Source organism: Abramis brama, assembly GCF_963993115.1.
Source record: "Abramis brama genome assembly, chromosome: 12".
In the NCBI taxonomy this organism is placed as follows: Eukaryota; Metazoa; Chordata; class Actinopteri; order Cypriniformes; family Leuciscidae; genus Abramis; species Abramis brama.
This window is the reverse complement of record NC_139974.1, coordinates 40837107-40858782: the sequence shown is the minus strand read 5'-3', so window position 1 is coordinate 40858782 and position 21676 is coordinate 40837107. Positions and strand designations below refer to the sequence as shown.

Sequence of the window (21676 nt, the reverse complement as noted above, 5' to 3'; positions counted from 1 at the left end):
TCCTGAGGGAGGACTTGGGACCTCACTTCACTCTTTTGCCTAGGGCCCCCAAATATCTTGAAACGGCCCTGGTTCCGGTCCTTGATTCTGATTGGTCAATAGCTGTGTTTTATTCACGATAAAACATGACTATGACCGCAACGTAAAATGTTCTCATTGATATTGTTCATTGAAGCTTATAGAATAGAGTATAATTTTCCTTCAGGTCAGTCCTATATTTGTAAAGAATCATTATGAATGTTCACTACAATCTGTCATGTTAGTGATTTGTCAGTTGCGTCTCTGCTTCTGTTTTCACAAGTTTCAGTCCTTTAAATATAAAAGTATTTTCCACTGACTGACTTACTCGTAAAGAAAAGTCTTTGTCTCCATTTAATGGCATAATAATGTAACTTCTGTTGCTGTTCATGGTCAGGGACAAATATTTCCAGTGGAAGGAAGACCTTCAGGGATTTTACTGCATTAAAGTTGCATTGATACTTATTTTTTGGCTCAAATATTTGTATTTTTTTGGTAACAGTTTTATAAAAGCAATAAGGTACTCGAGGCTAGTTAAGGCTGAACAACGTCCTTCAGCCGTGACTTAATTTCTATGCAGCACAGCCTCTTGTACCTTATTACTCATATTGCTGTGCAATAAGACATTATGTAATGAATGACTGAGGCGGCTATAGACCAGAGATTCTCCTTGTTAGGGTCTGATGGTGTCTGTAATGTTTTGATACAGGTCAGTTCACCAAAAGCCAAGGTATGGCGAACTCAGATGGCGTCATCAAGTCTTATTCCCTTGACGAGACGACAGGTGTGTGTGGTGAGTCCAAAGATGTGACTTTATTTTTGATCATGATTCAGCAAATTAGACAGTTACAGACCACTGTTAAGAATGAAGGACTTCACACAACCTTTACCAGCACTTCAAAGCTCAAAAGTTCGAATATTATTCCATTTAGGCTAAATGTTACTTTTAATGTGATGACAAAAAACGTTTTTTTGTTCATCTTTCAAAAATTGTACCCATTTGTAAAAATAAAAGTTTCACGATGTAGGAAAACTAAAATTTTGGAGGAAAACAAACACTTATTTTAAAATTTAAATAAGACATGAAATAACCACTATTACCAGTAGATAATTAAGTATCTATTATATATATATAATATATATATATATTTTTTATTATTTATTTATTTATTTATTTTTCACACGTTTTCCTTTGGAATTTATTCCTAGAGTTTATCATATCAATTTTATAACATTAAAAATCTATCTAGTCATTTTGTAAACTTTGACAAAAATCATATTGCAACATGTCGTCATGAAACAGCTTCACAAAAAATCTTTTCAACCTCATAGTATCATTATTTCTGTAATGCAACTTCCTAAAATAAATAAAAAATCAAAAGTTGTGACATAAGGAGGTAAATGAGATTAAATGTGCAAAATGTAAACAAAACTTCTGTAAACAACATTTGTAACACTTACAGTTTGTTTTTAGAGGTAGCTATGTGCAAATGTAAAAATAACACTATACAACTTAGGGCTGCCGATTATTGTAATTGCAATTATTAATTACGATTATCACAATTTACATTGAATATATATATATATTCAATGTAATATGCAGCCCAACTGCAGTATGCAACCAACTGCAGCCCGGGTGGTTGTGGAGGCAAAAACTCGGGCCTGGGAGGAGTTCGGTGAGGCCATGGAGAAGGACTATCGGTCGGCCTCGAAGAGATTCTGGCAAACCGTCCGGCGCCTCAGGAGGGGGAAGCAGTGCCCTACCAACACTGTTTACAGTGGAGGTGGGCAGCTGTTGACCTCGACTGGGGATATCACCGGACGGTGGAAGGAATACTTCGAGGATCTCCTCAATCCCGCCGTCACGTCTTCCATTGAGGAAGCAGAGGCTGAGGGCTCGGAGGCGGACTCGTCCATCACCCAAGCTGAAGTCACCGAGGTAGTCAAGAAACTCCTCGGTGGCAAGGCACCGGGGGTGGATGAGATCCGCCCTGAGTACCTCAAGTCTCTGGATGTTGTGGGGCTGTCTTGGCTGACACGCCTCTGCAGCATCGCGTGGCGGTCGGGGACAGTGCCTCTGGACTGGCAGACCGGGGTGGTGGTCCCTCTTTTTAAGAAGGGGGACCGGAGGGTGTGCTCCAATTATAGGGGGATCACACTTCTCAGCCTCCCCGGGAAAGTCTATGCCAGGGTACTGGAGAGGAGAATCCGGCCGATGGTAGAACCACGGATTCAGGAGGAACAGTGTGGTTTTCGTCCCGGTCGTGGAACACTGGATCAGCTCTATACCCTCTACAGGGTGCTGGAGGGTTCATGGGAGTTTGCCCAACCAGTCCACATGTGCTTTGTGGATTTGGAGAAGGCATTCGACTGTGTCCCTCGCGGCATCTTGTGGAGGGTTCTCTGGGAGTATGGGGTCCGGGGTCCTTTGCTAAGGGCTATCCGGTCCCTGTACGACCGGAGCAGGAGCTTGGTTCGCATTGCCGGCAGTAAGTCAGACTTGTTCCCGGTGCATGTTGGACTCCGGCAGGGCTGCCCTTTGTCGCCGGTTCTGTTCATAATTTTTATGGACAGAATTTCTAGGCGCAGCCAGGGGCCGGAGGGGGTCAGGTTTGGGGACCACACGATTTCATCTCTGCTCTTTGCGGATGAAGGGGCCAGCACGACAACATCATCCGAACCAGGACCAAACCAGGACCTTCAGCATGCACTGGGACGGTTTGAAGCCGAGTGTGAAGCGGCTGGGATGAGAATCAGCACCTCCAAATCCGAGGCCATGGTCCTCAGTCGGAAAAGGGTGGCTATATATATATATATAGGCATATTACAATACATGTTTACACAAAAATTGTTAACACACACACAAGTACTGTCCCCCTTTAAATAACGTACACATAAATTGTAAGAATATGACTAATTGTAAAAACTACTAATAAATAAACATTAGGCCTATGCTAAAGCTAATAAGTAGTCCCAAACTAGTTTTTGTTAATACAATGTTGGTATGAGCCACCACAGTCATTTATAAATATAAAAAATTACACAAAGTGAAAATAAAGTGGCATTTTGGGGTTAATATGGAAATGACAGTTACCATGGTGAGAACACAATACTAACAAGAACTGTTAATGAAACATGGAAACTGCTCCTGGTGAATAGAATGAAAATCATCCCTGCATGCAAATCCTTCTCAGCACACACACGACATACCATTAACGCGATTTATTGGTATTTTACTTTTATTTCGTGACTTACTAATTTACAACTTAACAAAGTTGCATGCTCATAGTTTCCTTTGCACTTTATATACAGTGAAGCGATACACAGCGCGCCGCCGCATTTGCACGTGCAATTGAAGAGTGTGCGCTACGAGCACAGTAGCCTATAACGGTGAAAGAGGTGAAAGACTTTTTATTTCAGCGTACACTTGCGTCACTGCCTGGTAGTTCTTATGGTGCTGGGTTTTCTTAAGTAGTCGTGATTCGCCTCTCTCATAACATAGCCTAACATGCTCTAAACACGCACACAGAGTTGATTTTCTTTTGTAATCGTGGCTTTGAACGATTATTTAAAGGAGAACTCGGCAACTCTAGCGAACTCTAGTCACTTCTTCGCTGATTTTCCCTTTTGTTGTCGCATGTTTTCCCCACGAGCTCCCCCTACAGCTGTGGGGGGGCGTATATTTCACAACACGGTCGTAAAAAACTCACTTGCGGCCTCCTCCCCCTCTCTACCGCTGCTCATGTGCGTTTGTTATGATCGGAGCAAGCCAACTGTATCGTGTGGAGCTATGTCTACCGAGGTGGGTAATCTGGTAATACATCATACATGCGTGTGTGTTTATGTCGAATTGCCGTAAAGCAATTCGTGTTTCGCGCTCATTCTCGTTCTCATTCTCGCTTCTCACGAGACTACCAATTTCTATCTTGCCGGGACGGTAGTCCCCAAGTTGCAAGGTTGGTTTTCCGCCTGGGAACGCTGGGGGGAGCGGGGAAAGTCACCAATATCACCAGAACAGGTTGTTTAACCATTCAAATGATTTCTAGACAGTTTTATTAAGTTAAAAAAGTTACCAAGTTCTCCTTTAATTGTGGCATCCGTAATCGCGATTAGAAATACGATTAATTGTGCAGCCCTAATACAACTAGAAGTGTAAACAATTTGTAAAACTGGGGGGTGTAAAAAAAAGTCTTGCATCAAAATAAGTTTAGTGTGATTGTGAAAACATTTTAGTTAACAGAATTTTATTAGGTTTAGCGACAACATGTTACAATGTTTACATTGTACAATTTCTGGTAAGCTACGGTTTTCTATTATTGCTTGACACAAATTTCACGATTTCAATTCAATTCAATTCTTGTGATTTACTTCAATATTGACTCATCTGGATAAATATTAGGGACACAAGATAGGTGGAAATTTTTCTCAAGAAAAACAAAAAACTCACCTAATGCTGTAAACATACAGAGAGCCCTATCAGCTGGTAGTATTATTTAAGGTTACAAATTAACTCAAATTAAATAATGATTTTTTTATTATAACAACTTTATTTAATGATATAAGGGTCAATGACGTATAAGGATTTTCAACAGGCCAATTTTAAAATACACACAAAAAAAATACCTGTTGCAATTGTTCAAACATTAAGGATGTTGTGTACACCTAAATTCATTTAAAACATTTAATTTAAGTGATTTTAGTGTTTCTTCATCTAGATGAATTGTCCGTAGCCTTACATGTCATGTGGTGTGACCGTGATTTATCTTAAAATGTATTAATTTCCTTAACATGCTTAATTTTTTTTTTTACAAGTTCTTAGTAATTAAAGTGTTTAGAAACTGAGTATTTGCATTTCTTTTGAGTTTTTGTAAAACATGATCTCATTTTTTGTTCTATAATTTTGAGAGTTGCCTTTTTAAATCTATGTAATGCTGTGGCAAATTCAAAGTCCTTTTTGGTTCAGGTCTCAAAAACGCTCTCAGACTCGAAGTTCCAGATCAGAAGAATTAACTTCACAAGTTACCATTCCCAGTCCTCATGTCTTTTTTCTTATCTCTAGGTGCCCAATGGGCACCCTCATATCTTATCTCTTCTTCTTTTTCACTCCTTGTGGCCTTGCCACCATTAAAAACATCTCTCCCCCTAGACCTTCTTCTATTGGTGGAACATCTCAAAAACATCTTATATAACATGTTTTTCTTCCAGTGCATCCCAACACCTGCATTTACAGATTTTTGGGTACTTTCCATTCTCTTATCCTTGTGACCCATTTTCTGCTTGGCATTACAGCATTCAGACTTTTACATGAGACAAGGGAAATTCTCCACTTATTTTTCCTGTAAATCACATAAAACTGATACAAATGTTTTAAAAATATAATTTACTTAAGCATACTGTATCAGTGATTCATATTTCAGCCACAGAAATAAGATCTTTTATTTTAAATTTAATACAGTGATTGCTTTTATTGGTCGCACCACATGAGTGGTCGCTCCAAATGACATGAAGACCTTATATACTGTAGTTAAAAATTTATTTAAAGAGAACAATAGATTTTATGCAAAAAAAATAAAAAATAGATTTAAACCAGATTTTATTAAAAATTTCACAATTTTATAACAAACATTTTATAAAAAAATATTTTTTTATAAAAATCACATCACAAACACAAGTGCACTATTTAATTTAACTTGACTTAGATTTTCTTTCTAACAAATAATAATGTTATAAATGTAAATTATTTAACGTTCATAAATTTTTACCGCGATTCGATATGATATTGTTTAACGGCCCAGCCCTGGTTATAACTATAAAGTTTACTATATTGTTCTCCCAGTTTACCAGCCACTCATAGTAATGTATTTTGAGAGAAATGAATTTGCATGTTGTCCTCAACAGTGATGCAGTGTAACTAACACTCCCATAGCGCGATTAACTAACATGTTCATTCAGGGTTCGTACGTTTTGAAAAACCTGGAAAAGTTATGAAATTTGAAAAATGCAAATTCCAGGCCTGGAAAGGTTTTGAAAAAATAAAAAGACCCAGAAAGTTTAGGAAAAGTCATGGAGTTTTTTTTAACACAGCATAATATGTGATTAATACAAAAACTGTTTAATAAAAAAATATTTTGCGTTGTCTTAACGTCCTTATATTCGGGCGGAATAATGTTCAGTTCACTTCCAAATCCGATTCACTCACTTGTTGCGATGTCGTTGCAGACAAATTTAATTGAAATGCCAGGAAAGTGGCACGAGCATGATAAAGTTTTGCAAGCACCGGTGGGTCGAGAATGTAGCGGAAAGAGGATTGCAGCTCTGGCCGCATGTGAAACGATACGCAGCATATTAGCCTACGTCTGTCTCCTGCACGCGAGAGGAGTGTCAGTTTAATTGTAAGTTCATTCTTTATGTGCTTAGGAGTGTGCGATATTGTCTATGAACTATGATGATATTGTAATCATTGTTTTAACTATGTACGAGGTACTGCGAGTGCGAGCTGACACCGCGTTTGTCTCTCATGCTTGCTTTCACTGCGTGATGTGTCAGTCAGTTATATGTCCCCAAATGAGTTTTTGTCTTATATTTATAACCCTTATCCCTTTTGGACTTAAGTTATATATTAGAGTAGAGATGGCAAGGCTTGATATTAACTAGATAAAGACTAGTTTGCTTTGGTTTACCCAGCAATATTTCTGAAAAATTAGACCCAAGCTTTACGCTTATAATGTATTCACCAACCCAAAATCTCAAACGTTTACATTATACAAAAACAAAACAAAACAAAATAATAAACAAGGTAGAAAAAAGGAAACCATCAGTTACATCAGACATCAAACAAGAAAAGTCAAGCGTTTGGGAATCTTGACTGGAAAAGTGAATTACTAAACTTAAGCTGATGGCAGGGGCGTAGTTTGTGGGGGGGTTGGGGGGGAGATAACCCCCCCAATATTTAAATCTATGCATTACAACCCCCCCAATATTTATACCATGATCACATGAAAAATATGCAGAACCCAAACTTCAACCCCCCCAATGTTCAAACCAAATCTACGCCCTTGTCTGATGGTGAAGCCGACATAGCTTGGTAATGGATGAAATGTCCTTGCAAAAGTCCACACTTTTAACTTGATAGTCCCAATGTTGCAGCTAGGAAAAGTGTCCTCCTGTCTTCCACAAGTGCAATCCAAACCCTCTAGTGCTCAACGTTAAACGTCCATGCATCATAATCCAGGCACCCAACCATAAAGCAGAAAGTTAGCTGAAGCAAGTACTTTCACCCATGTAAGAAAGCACAGGAATAAAAAGGTCCATCTAAATAGACGACACATTCACAATTTGCATGAATAGCCCAATGCTCAACACACTCCTATTATCATAGTTATACATTAAATAAATGTACACTCTGGTTTTGGTAATATTGAGAAAAAAAACACACTACTTACTGATTGACCAAAAAGGAAACACATTCCTCAATCATAGGACCTTAAAAAGTCAAATGGAATAGCCCAAGGAAGCCATTGCTTCCTCTATCCCAGGGGTTTCCAAACTTTTTAGCCCGCGACCCACATGATAAATGCGCTGCTGCCCCGCGACCCCGCGCCTCCCCCACCCCAGGGTCCGAAATTACATTTTTGGCTCACCTGCCACGGGTACTGGTAGATGAAAAAATCCACCAGCCAAGCATATTTTTACCGGCCAAAATAATAAATAGCCTTTTTTGTCACATATACATTAATTTCAGTAGGCCTACTTTTAATTGCGATTCGGTCAATTTTAACATTGAGCTCATTTTTTTGTACATTTGGAGTGCTGTCAATACAGAGAACAACGACAAAAATCGGTGTTGCCTACACAGAGTTATTCTATTTTTAAAATTTGCACCCTGTTGACTTCAATGGGGCAAGTACTAAAGTACTAAAAGTAGTAGATTGCAGAGTTCACGCGCATAGGTTTAGTACCTATGATCACGCGCGTGAACTCTGCAATCGACTACTTTGGACTTCACCCGAAAACAGGATGTAAACACAGGTATTTGCGCTGGCTTAAATAACATCATTTTTATACATTTCTTTCACATCTACTGCAGTCAGATTCACTCGTGTTCACTCTGAAGGAATCACTCACATTGGCTGGGCACTTGTAATGACACATCAAGGATGTTAAGAGGCTAAAAGCAGGTTTAAATATTGCCCCATTGAAGTCAACAGGGTGCAAATTTTAAAAAGAGGATAACACGGTGTAGGCAACACCGATTTTTGTCGTTGTTCTCTGTATTGACAGCACTCCAAATGTACAAAAAAATGAGCTCAATGTTAAAATTGACCGGAGTTCTCCTTTAAAGCTGTTACATATTTATATCATATTATGTTGTCATATTAGAATTTTACATGAGCAAGAGTGCCGTTTTCCTTTGCATATAATTGCAAATGTGCTATTTATTTTATACAACAGTTAAATTAACAATAAAGTTAACATTGTGAGTTACTTTTTGGACACAATATTGTCAATTTTCACTTTATATCGCCGGCGAGAATTTCACAATGAAGCCGTAGTCCAACAGACATCGATGATTTTTTAATTTATTTAATGAAATCCGCGTTTTAAACGAATCGGTTGAAATTACTCCAACAACTCGCTTATTAAGACAGTGACTTGCCGCCACCTACTGGTGGTTTTAGTTTCATATTTAAAGTATATTTTAAATAAAATGTTAAAATTACAAATAATTTTATTTTTTAATTTTTTATTTTTAATTTAATTGTAAATGAAGTGTAAATATAGTAGGCTAATTGCCAGTTTTGATGCCGCTTCTGTGTCAGTTTTAATGTCGACTGACATTTTCAGGAATACAAAGTCATGGAAAAGTCATGGAAAAGTATTGGTTAAAATGTGTATGAACCCAATCATTATAAAGGTAGCCTGTTTAAAACACAAGATGTCTAGTCTTGCACATATTTGAACATCGGAATATAATTTATTTCACAGTACAGTTAACAAATTTGTGAATATATTGCAAAGAAAGAAAACATAGAGAGGCTTAAAGATAAGGTTTGGATATTTTGCATATCCAAAGTCTTGATAAGGCAATGTAGTGTACTTACTGACAGATTAATTTGCATATCCAAAGTCTTGAAAGGCTTACTGTACATTGTGCTGATGTTGTGTTTACTGAGCGCTACATTTCTTCCTTATTGAATGAAAAAGCAGACACAACCAGAACTGCACAAATAAAAGAGTAGTTTACATTGAGCACACATCCTTTTCTTATGACAAAACTACACAATATTTGAATAATTTTTCCTGTATGCCAGGAGAAGTGTTGTGATATAATCACCTCCACTAGGCGTTCTGCTCACATTACACCTCTGCTTCATGACCTTCACTGGCTACCTGTGGCATCACATATAAGGTATTGCTTCTAACGTTCAAAGCATTAAATGGTCTTTCTCCCCAATATCTGTCTGGCCTACTCTAACCCTTACCACCCTGCCCGGTCCCTTAGATCAGCTGAACTTGGTTTATTGTTCATCCCTCGTTTCCGGCTGTCTACTGTAGGTGGAAGGTCATTTAGTGTTAATGCCCCTCAATTATGGAATTCGCTACCTCTTACACTACGTAATACCTCATCTGTGGCTACTTTCAAGACCCAGTTAAACTATATAACATGCATTTTGGATAATGTGACTATATGTATCCTATGTGACTGTAATGTATGTGTGGGTGTTTAGCATCCCAATCCCATACGGAGCATGCTGGGAAATCGATTGTGCAGTTTCAGCCGTCAACAAAAAAATATTCATGTTATTCCAACTCAAAAGCATGATTCGTTAACAATTTTAAGTGAATTGAGTGCAATGAAATCAAATGTTGCAACTCATTTCAAATAAATAAACTAAACTAGCAGCAAAAGTATTTGCAGTGTTTTAAATGTCTTGTTCTGACAAATATTTAATAAAATTGTACTTGCCTGCAAGTTTGTTTTGTAGCATTTTCAGTACTAGACTATTTCACTCAAAAGACAGAAAGTGAAAATAAAAAAATATCAAGGTTATTTTTTTATATAAATAAAACCATTATTTTATTAAAAAAACTTATTGCATCTAGACAGTTTGCCAAAAACTCAGATCTCAAATTCTGTAATTCTGAGACCAAAACATCCATGCTGTTCCTGCAAAACATGACATTAATGCAAACAAAGATAAACACAACTGAAGTTGTGAAATTACCGCAGAATTAAAGATCACATCCTGATCACAAGATCACACATTACGTGTCCGTTTACATGATGAGAAGTTCCTGCATAAGCAAGTTCTGTTCACAAGAGACAAGGAATGAATAAACTGATGAAATGTCTAACTTGAATGCATTTAATATATAAATATAATCAATTTACTCAACCACAATATGAGTGAATGCATTCTGCACCAATACTTCAAGTCTTCCCGTGTTGAAACAAAATGTATAAATAATTATGGATTTACAAAAAATAAGTATGATTTGTCTACATGAAGTTATCAATGAAACACTACAGAGCATGAGACAGATGTTTTTACTACCGAATTTTTTTAAAATAAATTGATAACACAGCAACACAATTGAGCTAATGATGAAATTAAAATGTAGGAGAATTCAACTAGGATTAAAACAGTAATCACTGTGGTTGCAAAACTTTCTATTAATTGAAGCTATCATTCAGTACCCAAAATTAAAGATACTCATTTACTACAGTACAATTACTAAAATTTTGATGATTAAAATGTTACCAAGCTTGCCGTGTTTAAACAAAAAAATTATTAAAATTTGGTCTGCACAGTATTTATTGTTTCAGCAACTGGACATGCAATGCAAATGAACTCAAACACATCATTCTACAACTTTTTTTGCTGTTTGATACAAGATCGAGGACTAAACTTCAAGAGTCTGTGTGATATAATGGATAAACGGAGGAATTATTTCACTTTATTTACAAAACACAGAGAGTCACTGTGGAGCGTAGCCGGCTTCATTGATTATACCGAGAGCAGAACTCAATGAGCTTGCAACAACTTTATAAAGGGAGCTTTCGCTGCTGGTCTAATACACATTGTGGTTATAACTATGAAGTTTACTATATTGTTCTCCTCATAGTAATGTATTTTTAGAGAAATAGATGAATTTACATGTTGTAAAGCCGACTGATTCCTCGACAGTGATGCAGTGTAACTAACACTCCCATAGCGCGATCAACTAACATGTTCATTATAAAGGTAGCCTGTTTAAAACACAAGATGCATAGTCTTGCACATATTAGAAAATCGGAATATCATTTATTTCACAGTATAGTTAACAAATGTGTGAATATATTGCAAAGAAAGAAAACATAGAGAGGCTTAAAGATAAGGCTTGGAGATTTTGCATATCCAAAGTGTTGATAAGGCAATGGTGTGTACTTTGTGCTAATGTTACAGTGTGTTTACTGAGCGCTACATTTCTTCCTTTATTTAAAGTAAACACAACCAAAAAGTACCTAACTGCACAAATGAAAGAGTACTGTTTACATTAAGCACACATACTTTTCATACTGACATGACAAAACTACACAACATTTCTATCATGTTTGTTCTTGCATGCCAGGAAAAGTGTTTTGATAGAAGAACATAATGATATAATTACTATTATTACATTGATCTGTGAATACTACTAAAATTTGCCTGGATTCAACTCAAATCCTGTTAAATTGTACAACATGAATATGTTGTAAAAACTTCACACTAACAAATTGTTTTGTATAGAAAATTTACCTTGCTTTGTAATATCATAATATAATGTGTAGGACATGCATGAATGTAATTAGAGGATGTTTTGAGTTTAGCATCCCAATTCAATCTCATGCGGAGCATGCTGGGAAATCCACTGTCCAGTTTCAGCTGTATATAAATATAATCAATTTACTCAACCACAATATGAGTAAATGCATTCTGCACCAATACTTCAAGTCTTCCTGTATTGAAACAAAATGTATAAATAATTATGGATTTACACAAAACAAGTATGATTTGTATACATGAAGTTATCAATGAAACACTACAGCGCATGAGCAATTTTACCACCGAAAAAAAAAAAAAAAAAAAAAAAAAAAAAACTATAACAGCACCAATTGAGCTAATGATTAAATTAAAATGTAGGAGAATTCAACTAGGATTAAAACAGTAATCACTGTGGTTGCAAAACTTTCTATTAATTGAAGCTATCTTTCAGTACCCCAAAATTAAAGATACTCATTTATTACAGTACAATTACTAAAATTTTGATGATTAAAATGTTACCAAGCTTGCCGTGTTTAAACAAAAATTTGATTAAAATTTGGTCTGCACAATATTTATTGTTTCAGCAAATGGGCATGCAATGCAAATTAACTCAAACACATCATTCTACAACTTTTTTTTGCTGTTTGATACAAGATCGAGGACTAAACTTCAAGAGACTGTGTGATATAATGGATACACGGAGGAATTATTTCACTTTATTTACAAAACTCAGAGATTCACTGTGGAGCGTAGCCGGTTTCAATTTGTGAATATATTGCAAAAAAAGAAAACATAGAGAGGCTTAAAGATAAGGTTCGGAGATTTTGCATATCTAAAGTCTTGCTAATGTAATGTTTACTGAGCGCTACATTTCTTCCGTTATTCCTTAAAGTAAACACAACCAAAAAGTACCTAACTGCACAAATGAAAGAGTACTGTTTACATTAAGCATACATACTTTTCATACTGACATGGCAAAACTACACAACATTTGTATCATGTTTTTTCTTGCATGCCAGGAAAAGTGTTTTGATAGAAGAACATAATGATATCATTAAATTGCAATGATATAATTACTATTATTACATTGATCTGTGAATACTACTAAAATGTACTGTTAAATCCTGTTAAATTGTACAACATGTTGTAAATACTTCACACTAACAAAGTGTTTTGTATAGAAAATTCACCTTGCTTTGTAATATCATAATGTAATGTGTAGGACATGCATGAATGTAATTGGAGGATGTTTTGAGTTTAGCATCCCAATCCAATCTCATGCGGAGCATGCTGGGAAATCCACTGTCCACTTTCAGCTATCAACAAAATGGTTCATGTTATACCAACTCAAAAACACCACAAATTAATTTTCATTTTACAATTTTAATTGAATCACAGTTCGGCAATAAAATGTTAATGTCGCTACAATAACAGACCGGCGTGCATCTAATAAATGATTAATTCGAGAACGTTGTGCAAGTTTACTGCAACAATGGAGCAGTGAACTTCTTTTGAAAATCCAGCTTTTAGTTGATCCTGGTAAGCGCTCATTGTCACAGTTGTAAACACAACGGCTTTCTTCTTCCACAAGGGGTTTTGGCGTCACACATTTGTTTCCAGACAGACCGATAAAGAAAGCGACACACACGTCTCTCGGACATCCTTTAGAATTCAATCAATCAGATTGTGACTTTGAAATTCCAGAAGTGTTTCCAAAATAAGTGTTCCATATGCATTCAGCCAACGGTCCGTGGGTTTGACTTCGGAGGCTGAGAGTCGTCACCTAACACCTGTGCAAGATTGTACTAAAGTCCTGAAGTGTATCCAGAAAGAATGGAGACTCCATCCCCAGGTATCTGGAGTTGATTCGAGATGTTTGATTCCCTGACCAAGGGGACTCTTGGCACGGATGCATTGGCACACAGCTGGACCCCGGGGCCTACGCAAATATGCATTTCCCCAAGTCATTTCCCCAGCATTTCAGGGTGGAAGAGGAGCAGGTCTTGATGGTTTCACCTTACTGGCCCAGCCAGACCTGGTTTTCAGATCTGGTACTCCTCGCGTCAGCCCCTCCGTGGTGGACAGTCAACTTCATAAGTCATACTGGCATTGTCATGATTGCATGATCTTCATTAAAAATTATAGTTTAGCTGCGTTGGCAAAAAAAATTAAACTAAAAAAGTGCTTTACAAACTTGGGTCTTAAGTAGCTTGGAAATACCCCTAAAAACAGCTTCAGCACCAGGTAAACTTTGCAAATACACGACAGACAGCACTTTTCACCAAGTTCTCTCTAATAGTGTAAAGGAGAGTGCCACTTGCAAAAAAACTGCAGAGCAATGCGCACAGGTTGTTGCCGTTGTTAAAGCCCGACGAGTCGAACATGTAATTGTTAATGAGACCCTCACGAGTGTGAAAACAATATCTATCAAAAAGTACTATCGCGCTGCGCTAAAGGACTTCCCGCATCATCTCCGCTTATAAAGCCGCAATCTAATCTTGTAGACATGAAATGAGCTGCTCGCGAGAGGTTTAAGCTTACACACATGTTGCTATGACAGCAAGTCCAGGATGAGTCGAAGAACCAAACAAACCAAGATCATGCCAAATCGGCAACAATCAAATCCAGCGAACTGAGCTAGCGACATATGGAAAACGCACCCCAGAACAGGGAAACAGATCAAAAACAAACATAACCCAGACAGTAATGGATCCAGTTGATGTTTATTTTACAGATATCAGATGAGACTTATTTGATTGGGAGGGCCTTAATTCAACAATAAATAGAGCATCATTTCTGAGCACAATTTTATTCAACTAGACCATCTTCAGACTGCTGGTTCGTATTAATATTTATATCTATGTTTAATAGCACATTTTTTGTTTGAAATGTTTTGACAGGGCATAAAATAACTCATATGGTAATATATTGGATAAAAAAATATATAGCAATTGTTTATAAACAAATATTAATATTGTTTTTAAAATGTATCATTTTTTACAAAAGAAGCAGATAACTGCTGAATTGTGAAGGTCTTCTGTGAGGTCGATACATTGACGAATTCCAGGTGAGTTGAAGGTTTATGCACTCTCTACACTGGGGTCAAAATGGTAAAATTCATACGTTTTCTTATTATTTTTCCCCAATGAGAGTCAATGGCAGCCATATGAACCGTTAGTAGGAAAATTATACATCTTGGCACACTTGTAGTGATGGTAAAGAACAGTAATTGGACAAACTTTGGAGTGTCCAGGACAAACTCTATAGTGCCACCAAACAGTTAATTCTTTTTACATTGAAGTGAACTTTTTAACCATTTGATCTAGAAAATTAAACTTAGTACAACTGATTTATCTCGTGATGCTGATCTAATTAAACAAACACCTTATATCAAGACTCCACCGGTAACACTTTATAATAATGGTCCTTCATTAATAAGTAACTATGCATGAAGTCATGCAGGACTAATGAGTAGTACATTAACACAGCGACTACTATTAACTAATGTAGAAACAAGCTTAACTAATCAGTAAGTAATGTCAAATTTAGGAGATAGTTTCCTTATAGAGCAAACTCCGCTAATGCATTTAAAATCCAAAGAACTGAGTCAGGTTAGTCACATTACACTCACTTTTAGTCATGGGGTTCTTCTATTCTATTCTATTCTATTCTATTCTATTCTATTCTATTCTATTCTATTCTATTCTATTTTATAATTACAATAGCTATATCATTTCTTTCTTTGTTTAAATGAGGATGTGAAATTGAAAATGATTCCTTCATATGCTGATATGAGATGTGTTGTTGTGTCTTCTATCAGGATGGCCATGCGTGTGGTTTTGTTTCTAACACTTTTTACTGGGATGTGTGTCGCTGATTCCCAAGGTACGTTTAGAATAATACAAGTAAAAATACCTGGATTTAAAAATCTGTAATCGTTGTGTATTATTACATATTAATCAGAAATCTGTCATTTATTTATTTATGAAGACTCTGTGATATAATTTATTTTTGTATTTATTAATGTATGTATAATTCATAATTGTATAATAATGTATGTTATTATTGTATTAACAGTAATGGACACATCATCGTGCTCTTTGTTTCCAAGTGAGTGTTCTTCATTACTTTGAATGTTGTCAGTAACACATTAATAATATTCTTACTGAACATTTGGTAAGGGATAATGTACATCATCAAGACAGTTGTTATTGCAAAATAACCCATGGCTAGCCACAAAATAGGCTATTGATTTGAGTTTAAATATTCTATTAGCTCTCTTGTAATAAATGCAAATCTTCTGTGACGAAATTTTTTTCCTAGCAAGACAAACGAACAAATTCAAACAAGACAAACATTTAATGAATAATGAAGCCTACAGTCATGTACACCAAATTATCAGAATCAGAATCAGAATCAGAAAGAGCTTTATTGCCAAGTGTGCTTGCACCCACAAGGAATTTTTCTTGGTGCTGAAGCTTCCAGTGCACATATACAAATACAAATACAACAAGAACATAGTAATACAAATTCTAAGAATGAAAATATATAAAAAATAAATAAAAATAGTATAAAAGTAAAAAAGTAGGGTCACAGTTGGGTTTAGTCTGAATAAACATTTACAGATTATGAACATATTTACAGTATTTGAGTAGTATGAATAATATAAATATCACCTGAATTAGAGAATATTACACTAGACAGTGGGAGTCTAGCGCATGTTACAGATTATAAACATATTTACAGTATTTTGAGTAGCATGAATAATATAGATATAAATATCACCTGAGTTTATTGCACTAGACAGTGGGAGTATTGCACTTACAGGCATATGCTTTGGGGGGCATGTTAAGTGTTCAGAAGGGAAATGGCCTGTGGAAAGAAACTGTTCCTGTGCCTGGAAGTTCTTGTGGCCAGTGATCTGTGTCGCCGTCCTGACGGTAACAGTTCAAACAGGGGATGTCCAGGGTGAGTGGAGTCTGTGATGATTTTACCTGCTCTCTTCCTCACTCTGGAAGAGTACAGGTCCTGGAGGGTTGGCAGGGGGGCACCAATAATCCTCTCTGCAGTCCGGACTGTCCGTTGTAGTCTCCTGATGTCCGATTTGGTAGCTGAACCAAACCAGACAGTGATGGAAGTGCTTAAAACAGACTCAATGACGGCTGAGTAGAACTGGATCAGCAGCTCCTGTGGCAGATTGAACTTCTTCAGCTGGCGAAGGAAGTACAGTCTCTGCTGGGCCTTTTTCACAATGGAGTCAATGTGATTTGCCCACTTCAGGTCCTGGGAGATGGTAGAGCCCAGGAACCTGAATGACTCCACTGCTTCCACAGTGCTGTTCATGATGGTGAGAGGGGGGAGTGCTGGGGTGTTTCTCCTGAAGTCCACGATCATCTCCACTGTTTTGAGTGTGTTCAGCTCAAGGTTGTTATAACTGCACCAGACAGCCAGCTGTTCAACCCCCAGTCTGTAAGCAGACTCGTCACCATTTTGGATGAGACCGATGACAGTGGTGTCGTCTGCAAATTTCAGGAGCTTGACAGAGGGGTCTTTAGAAGTGCAGTCATTAGTGTACAGGGAGAAGAGCAGTGGGGAGAGAACGCACCCTTGGGGGGCGCCAGTGCTGATGGTGAGGGTCCTGGATGTGAGTTTCCCCAGTCTCACTAGCTGCTGCCGGTCCGTCAGGAAGCTGGAGATCCACTGACAGATTGTGGATGGCATGGAGAGCTGAGTCAGTTTGGCTGTGAGAAGATCAGGGATGATGGTATTGAAGGCCGAACTGAAGTCCACAAATAAGATCCGTGCATAAGTCCCAGGTCTGTCAAGATGTTGCAGGATATAGTGCAGTCCCATGTTGACTGCATCATCCACAGACCTGTTTGCTCTGTAAGCAAACTGAAGGGGATCCATCAGGGGTCCGGTGATGTCCTTCAGATAGGCCAACACCAGTCTTTCAAACGACTTCATGACCACAGACGTGAGAGCGACAGGTCTGTAGTCATTAAGTCCAGTGATTTTAGTTTTTTTGGGAACCGGAATGATAGTGGTGCGTTTGAAGCAGCAGGGAACTTCACACTGCTCCAATGATCTGTTGAAGATCTGCGTGAAGACTGGGGCCAGTTGGTCAGCACAGGCTTTTAGACAAGCAGATGAGATGCCGTCTGGGCCTGAAGCTTTCCTAGTCTTCTGTTTTTTGAAGACTCTGCTCACGTCCTCCACACAGACCTTAAGCTCAGGTTGGATGGCAGAAGGGGGGAGGAGAGGGGTTGCAGGAGGTGATGGTGGATGTGTGAAGTGCACATCAGGGCGGGTGTGAGGTGTGAGTCTGGGCTTCTCAAACCTGCAATAGAATGCATTGAGAGTGTCAGCCAGTTGTTGATTCTCCACAGATGGGGGGGATGGTGACTTGTAGTTGGTGATGTTCCTCAGGCCTCTCCAGACTGATGCCGGGTCGTTGGCTGAAAACTGGTTTTTCAGCTTTTCAGAGTAGCTTCTTTTAGCAACTCTGATCTCCTTTGTCAGTTTGTTTCTGGCCTGGTTATACAAGATTTTATCCCCACTTCTGTAAGCATCCTCTTTGGCATGACGAAGCTGTTTGAGTTTCCCAGTAAACCATGGTTTATCATTAGTGAATGATAAGAATGTCCTGGTAGGAATGCATGTATCCTCACAGAAACTGATATATGATGTTACAGTATCTGTGAGCTCATCCAGATCGGTGGCTGCAGCTTCAAAAACAGTCCAATCAGTGCAATCGAAGCAGGCCTGTAGATCCTGCTCTGCTTCGTTGGTCCATCTTTTTACAGTCCTTAATACAGGTTTAGCTGATTTCAGTTTCTGCCTGTAGGTCGGTATAAGATGAACCAAACAGTGATCAGAGAGCCCCAAAGCTGCCCGTGGGACGGAGTGATACGCATTCTTTATCGTGGTGTAACAGTGGTCCAATATATTACTGTCTCTGGTAGGACATGTAACATGCTGACTGTATTTTGGCAGTTCACGGGAGAGATTTGCTTTGTTAAAATCCCCAAGAATGATTAAAAGAGAGTCTGGGTACCTTTGTTCCATTTCAGCTATATGTTCAGCCAGCTGTTGTAGCGCCGCGCTCACACACGCGTCTGGAGGAATGTAAACATTCGCGAGAATGAATGAGGAAAACTCCCGCGGCGAGTAGAAAGGTTTACAGTTTATGAAATGCGCCTCTAAATTAGGAGAGCACATCTTCTTCAGTGTTGTTACATCTGAACACCAACTTTCGTTAATGTAGAAACACAATCCACCACCTCTCGTTTTCCCCGTTAGTTCCGCGATGCGATCCGCTCGGAACAGCTGGAAGCCCGGCAGATGTAGTGCGTTGTCCGGTATGGCTTCACTCAGCCAGGTTTCAGTGAAGCACAGAGCAGCGGAGTTTAAAAAATCCTTGTTAGTGCGGGTGAGGAGAAGAAGTTCGTCCATTAAATTATTAATGAAAATTAAATAAATAAATTATTAATGATTACATTAATGATTACATGGACATTAAATTATTAATGATTACATGGACATATTGATTTGAGATTAAACCATTTTAAATTCTTACAGATTTATTATCTTAGAATCCATAACAGTGTAAAAAAAAAAAAAAAAAAAAAAACATTTGGGCAATAAGACAAACACTATAATAGAGGTCTTCATGGGTCCACTTTGATCCCAAAACACGAGGTCCAAAACTTCGACGATGTTGAATTTCAACCCATAAAAATGCAAGCCTTAAAAATACAATGCATTAAAATGCAAGCAGGGTTAATGCAATTCATATTGTTTCAAGTAGAGCAATTCAACAAGCTTTTATGTTTCAAAAACATTTGTCATTATTTTATTTCCATAGGTTTGGTAGAGAGGCCTCGGGTCTTGGGTAGTTTAAAAAGAATGTGCTTTTCCCAAATGGACCCGAGAAGACCCAAATTCTTTTAAACTATGTCGGTTAGGCTATTTAACAATTTTTTTTTATTTAAATTTTAAAACAATTCTCTGCCAACGTTATAATCTCACTTTTTCTAAGTTCTCTCTGAATCCGCGCTTCCACAGAGATGAGGTAAATAGCTCTGCAGACAACACTAGCGAATTTATTATTAGGGTTATTGATTTCATTTTTATCAAGCTATAGCCTATGTTTATTTTCCCAATCACTGGTCACAATTGAAAATCAAATTCAGAATTAACTTGTATCCATTGAGCAGGCAATAATATAAAGTAGAATAAATAACGTACTCTGTTACTAACGTAACCTCGGTTCCCTGAGAGTAGGGAACGAGTATTGCATAGCTATATGCAGTGGGGAAACTCCTTTCCTCAGATTATTGAAGCCAATTTTGTACAACGCATTGCAGCTGAACAGCGAGCACAGTGAATGTCTGGCTCACTCATTGACTGTGCTGCGCCAAAATGGGCATTGCTATGTCTATAATAGAGCCCGAATTCGCCATTATAGCAGGTTTAAATCAACAAACTTGCCATGTTACTATAGTGCGGCCGGCTACACAATACTCTCAGAGAACCGAGGTTATGTTAGTAACCAAGTCCTTTCGAGAATGGTCACTTTGTATTGTGTAGCTATAAGCAGTGGGGACGCAATGTAAAACACTGCACTATATTTCAAAGGACCACTGAGCTCACAGAAACAAGCCAGAACCCCTAAGTATATATCGATAAGACCGGACACCGTCACCATCTAGCCTGCAGGGAAGGAACCTCCATATTCTAAAACCTCACAAATGAGGAAGGCGAAGACTAACCGGCCGCCGCACAAATGTCCTGAAGAGGAAACCCAGAGGACCAAGCCCATGACGAGGCCATGCCCCTAGCTAATAATGTAATCACCTGTGCTCTAAACGGTGTTGAGAGCACCTTAGTTACATAGCCATGTCTGGGTTTGAGAGTGACTTTGGAGTCACCTATTCCACAGAACAGAAGGGGCTAGCAGTGATGCGCGGGTCAATGTATAAACAGCCCGCACCCGACCGACATTTTCAACTAACCCGCCCGCAACTCGGACCGCAAAAAAAAAGAAAAGGAAAATATTGTACCCGACCCGCTTCCTGACCCGCATTTTTTAAAAGTAGTAAATGCTCATCGTAGCGTCATTGGAATTTTTTTTTAATATAGGCTATTCTAATTTTGTCAAGAATTATAAAATAATTCGTCAATAAGCTCATTCCGCAGGGTCGCTCGCTCAACCCAGAATGGCCTGCGGCTGCTGGTCCACGAAAATATGTGGAATAAGGGCTGCCTCCGACTCGTTTGTTTTCTAGTCGACTAGTAGTTGTTAATTTAAGCCATTCGTGGACAACTCGCCCCTTTATATTAATTTAATTACTTAAATAGGCTATAGCCTACAGTATAATGAGCATTATGAGCGCACGCATTAAGCTTGCCACAAAGAACCGGTTAAAGTAATGATTATGAATGTGTCTAAATTAGCAAGGACACATTTAATTGTTTATCAATAAACTGGTGTTTTCTGTGTCGCTGCAAAGATGAAGTTGATTCGGACTCGCCATGCACGCCAGAGAGAAATGCACATTTCATATGAATTAGCCTACATAATCAGAGAGTAGCCTATTTATTTTGATTTGAATATTTTCGTTTAAAAGTAGACATTTCAAGCTTTCTGTAATATATAGCCTATATTTCTCAAATCTGTGAGGCACAAGCTGAGTTTCGGCGCCCTCCAGTTCACGTGCAATCAGGGCCGTTTCTAGGCATAGGCAAACTAGGCGGTCGCCTAGGGCGCAAACAGCTGGGGGGCGCCAGTGAGAGCCCCCACCACACTAAGAGATTTTTTTCTCGCCCAAGCGAGTGGAAGAAAAATCCTTCTTTTTTTTACATTTCCG

At 38.1% G+C, this 21676-nt stretch overlaps 1 protein-coding gene across 2 annotated transcripts in view; it reads left to right on the top strand.

Annotated features, from left to right (window-relative positions):
* LOC311093305 (uncharacterized protein) overlaps positions 1–21676 on the top strand; it is a 42388-nt gene that overhangs the window by 1720 nt on the left and 18992 nt on the right. Inside the window, exons 1-4 of one of the 2 annotated variants that reach the window (XM_084130604.1) lie at positions 9236–14642; positions 14811–14871; positions 15625–15689; positions 15882–15914. In XM_084130604.1, the coding sequence (XP_083986730.1) occupies positions 15626–15689; positions 15882–15914 (97 nt within the window). In that variant the 5' untranslated portion in view covers positions 9236–14642; positions 14811–14871; position 15625. Of the gene's footprint in view, positions 1–727; positions 812–9235; positions 14643–14810; positions 14872–15624; positions 15690–15881; positions 15915–21676 lie in introns of those variants that run through there. The other variant, XM_084130603.1, reaches the window with a different exon arrangement.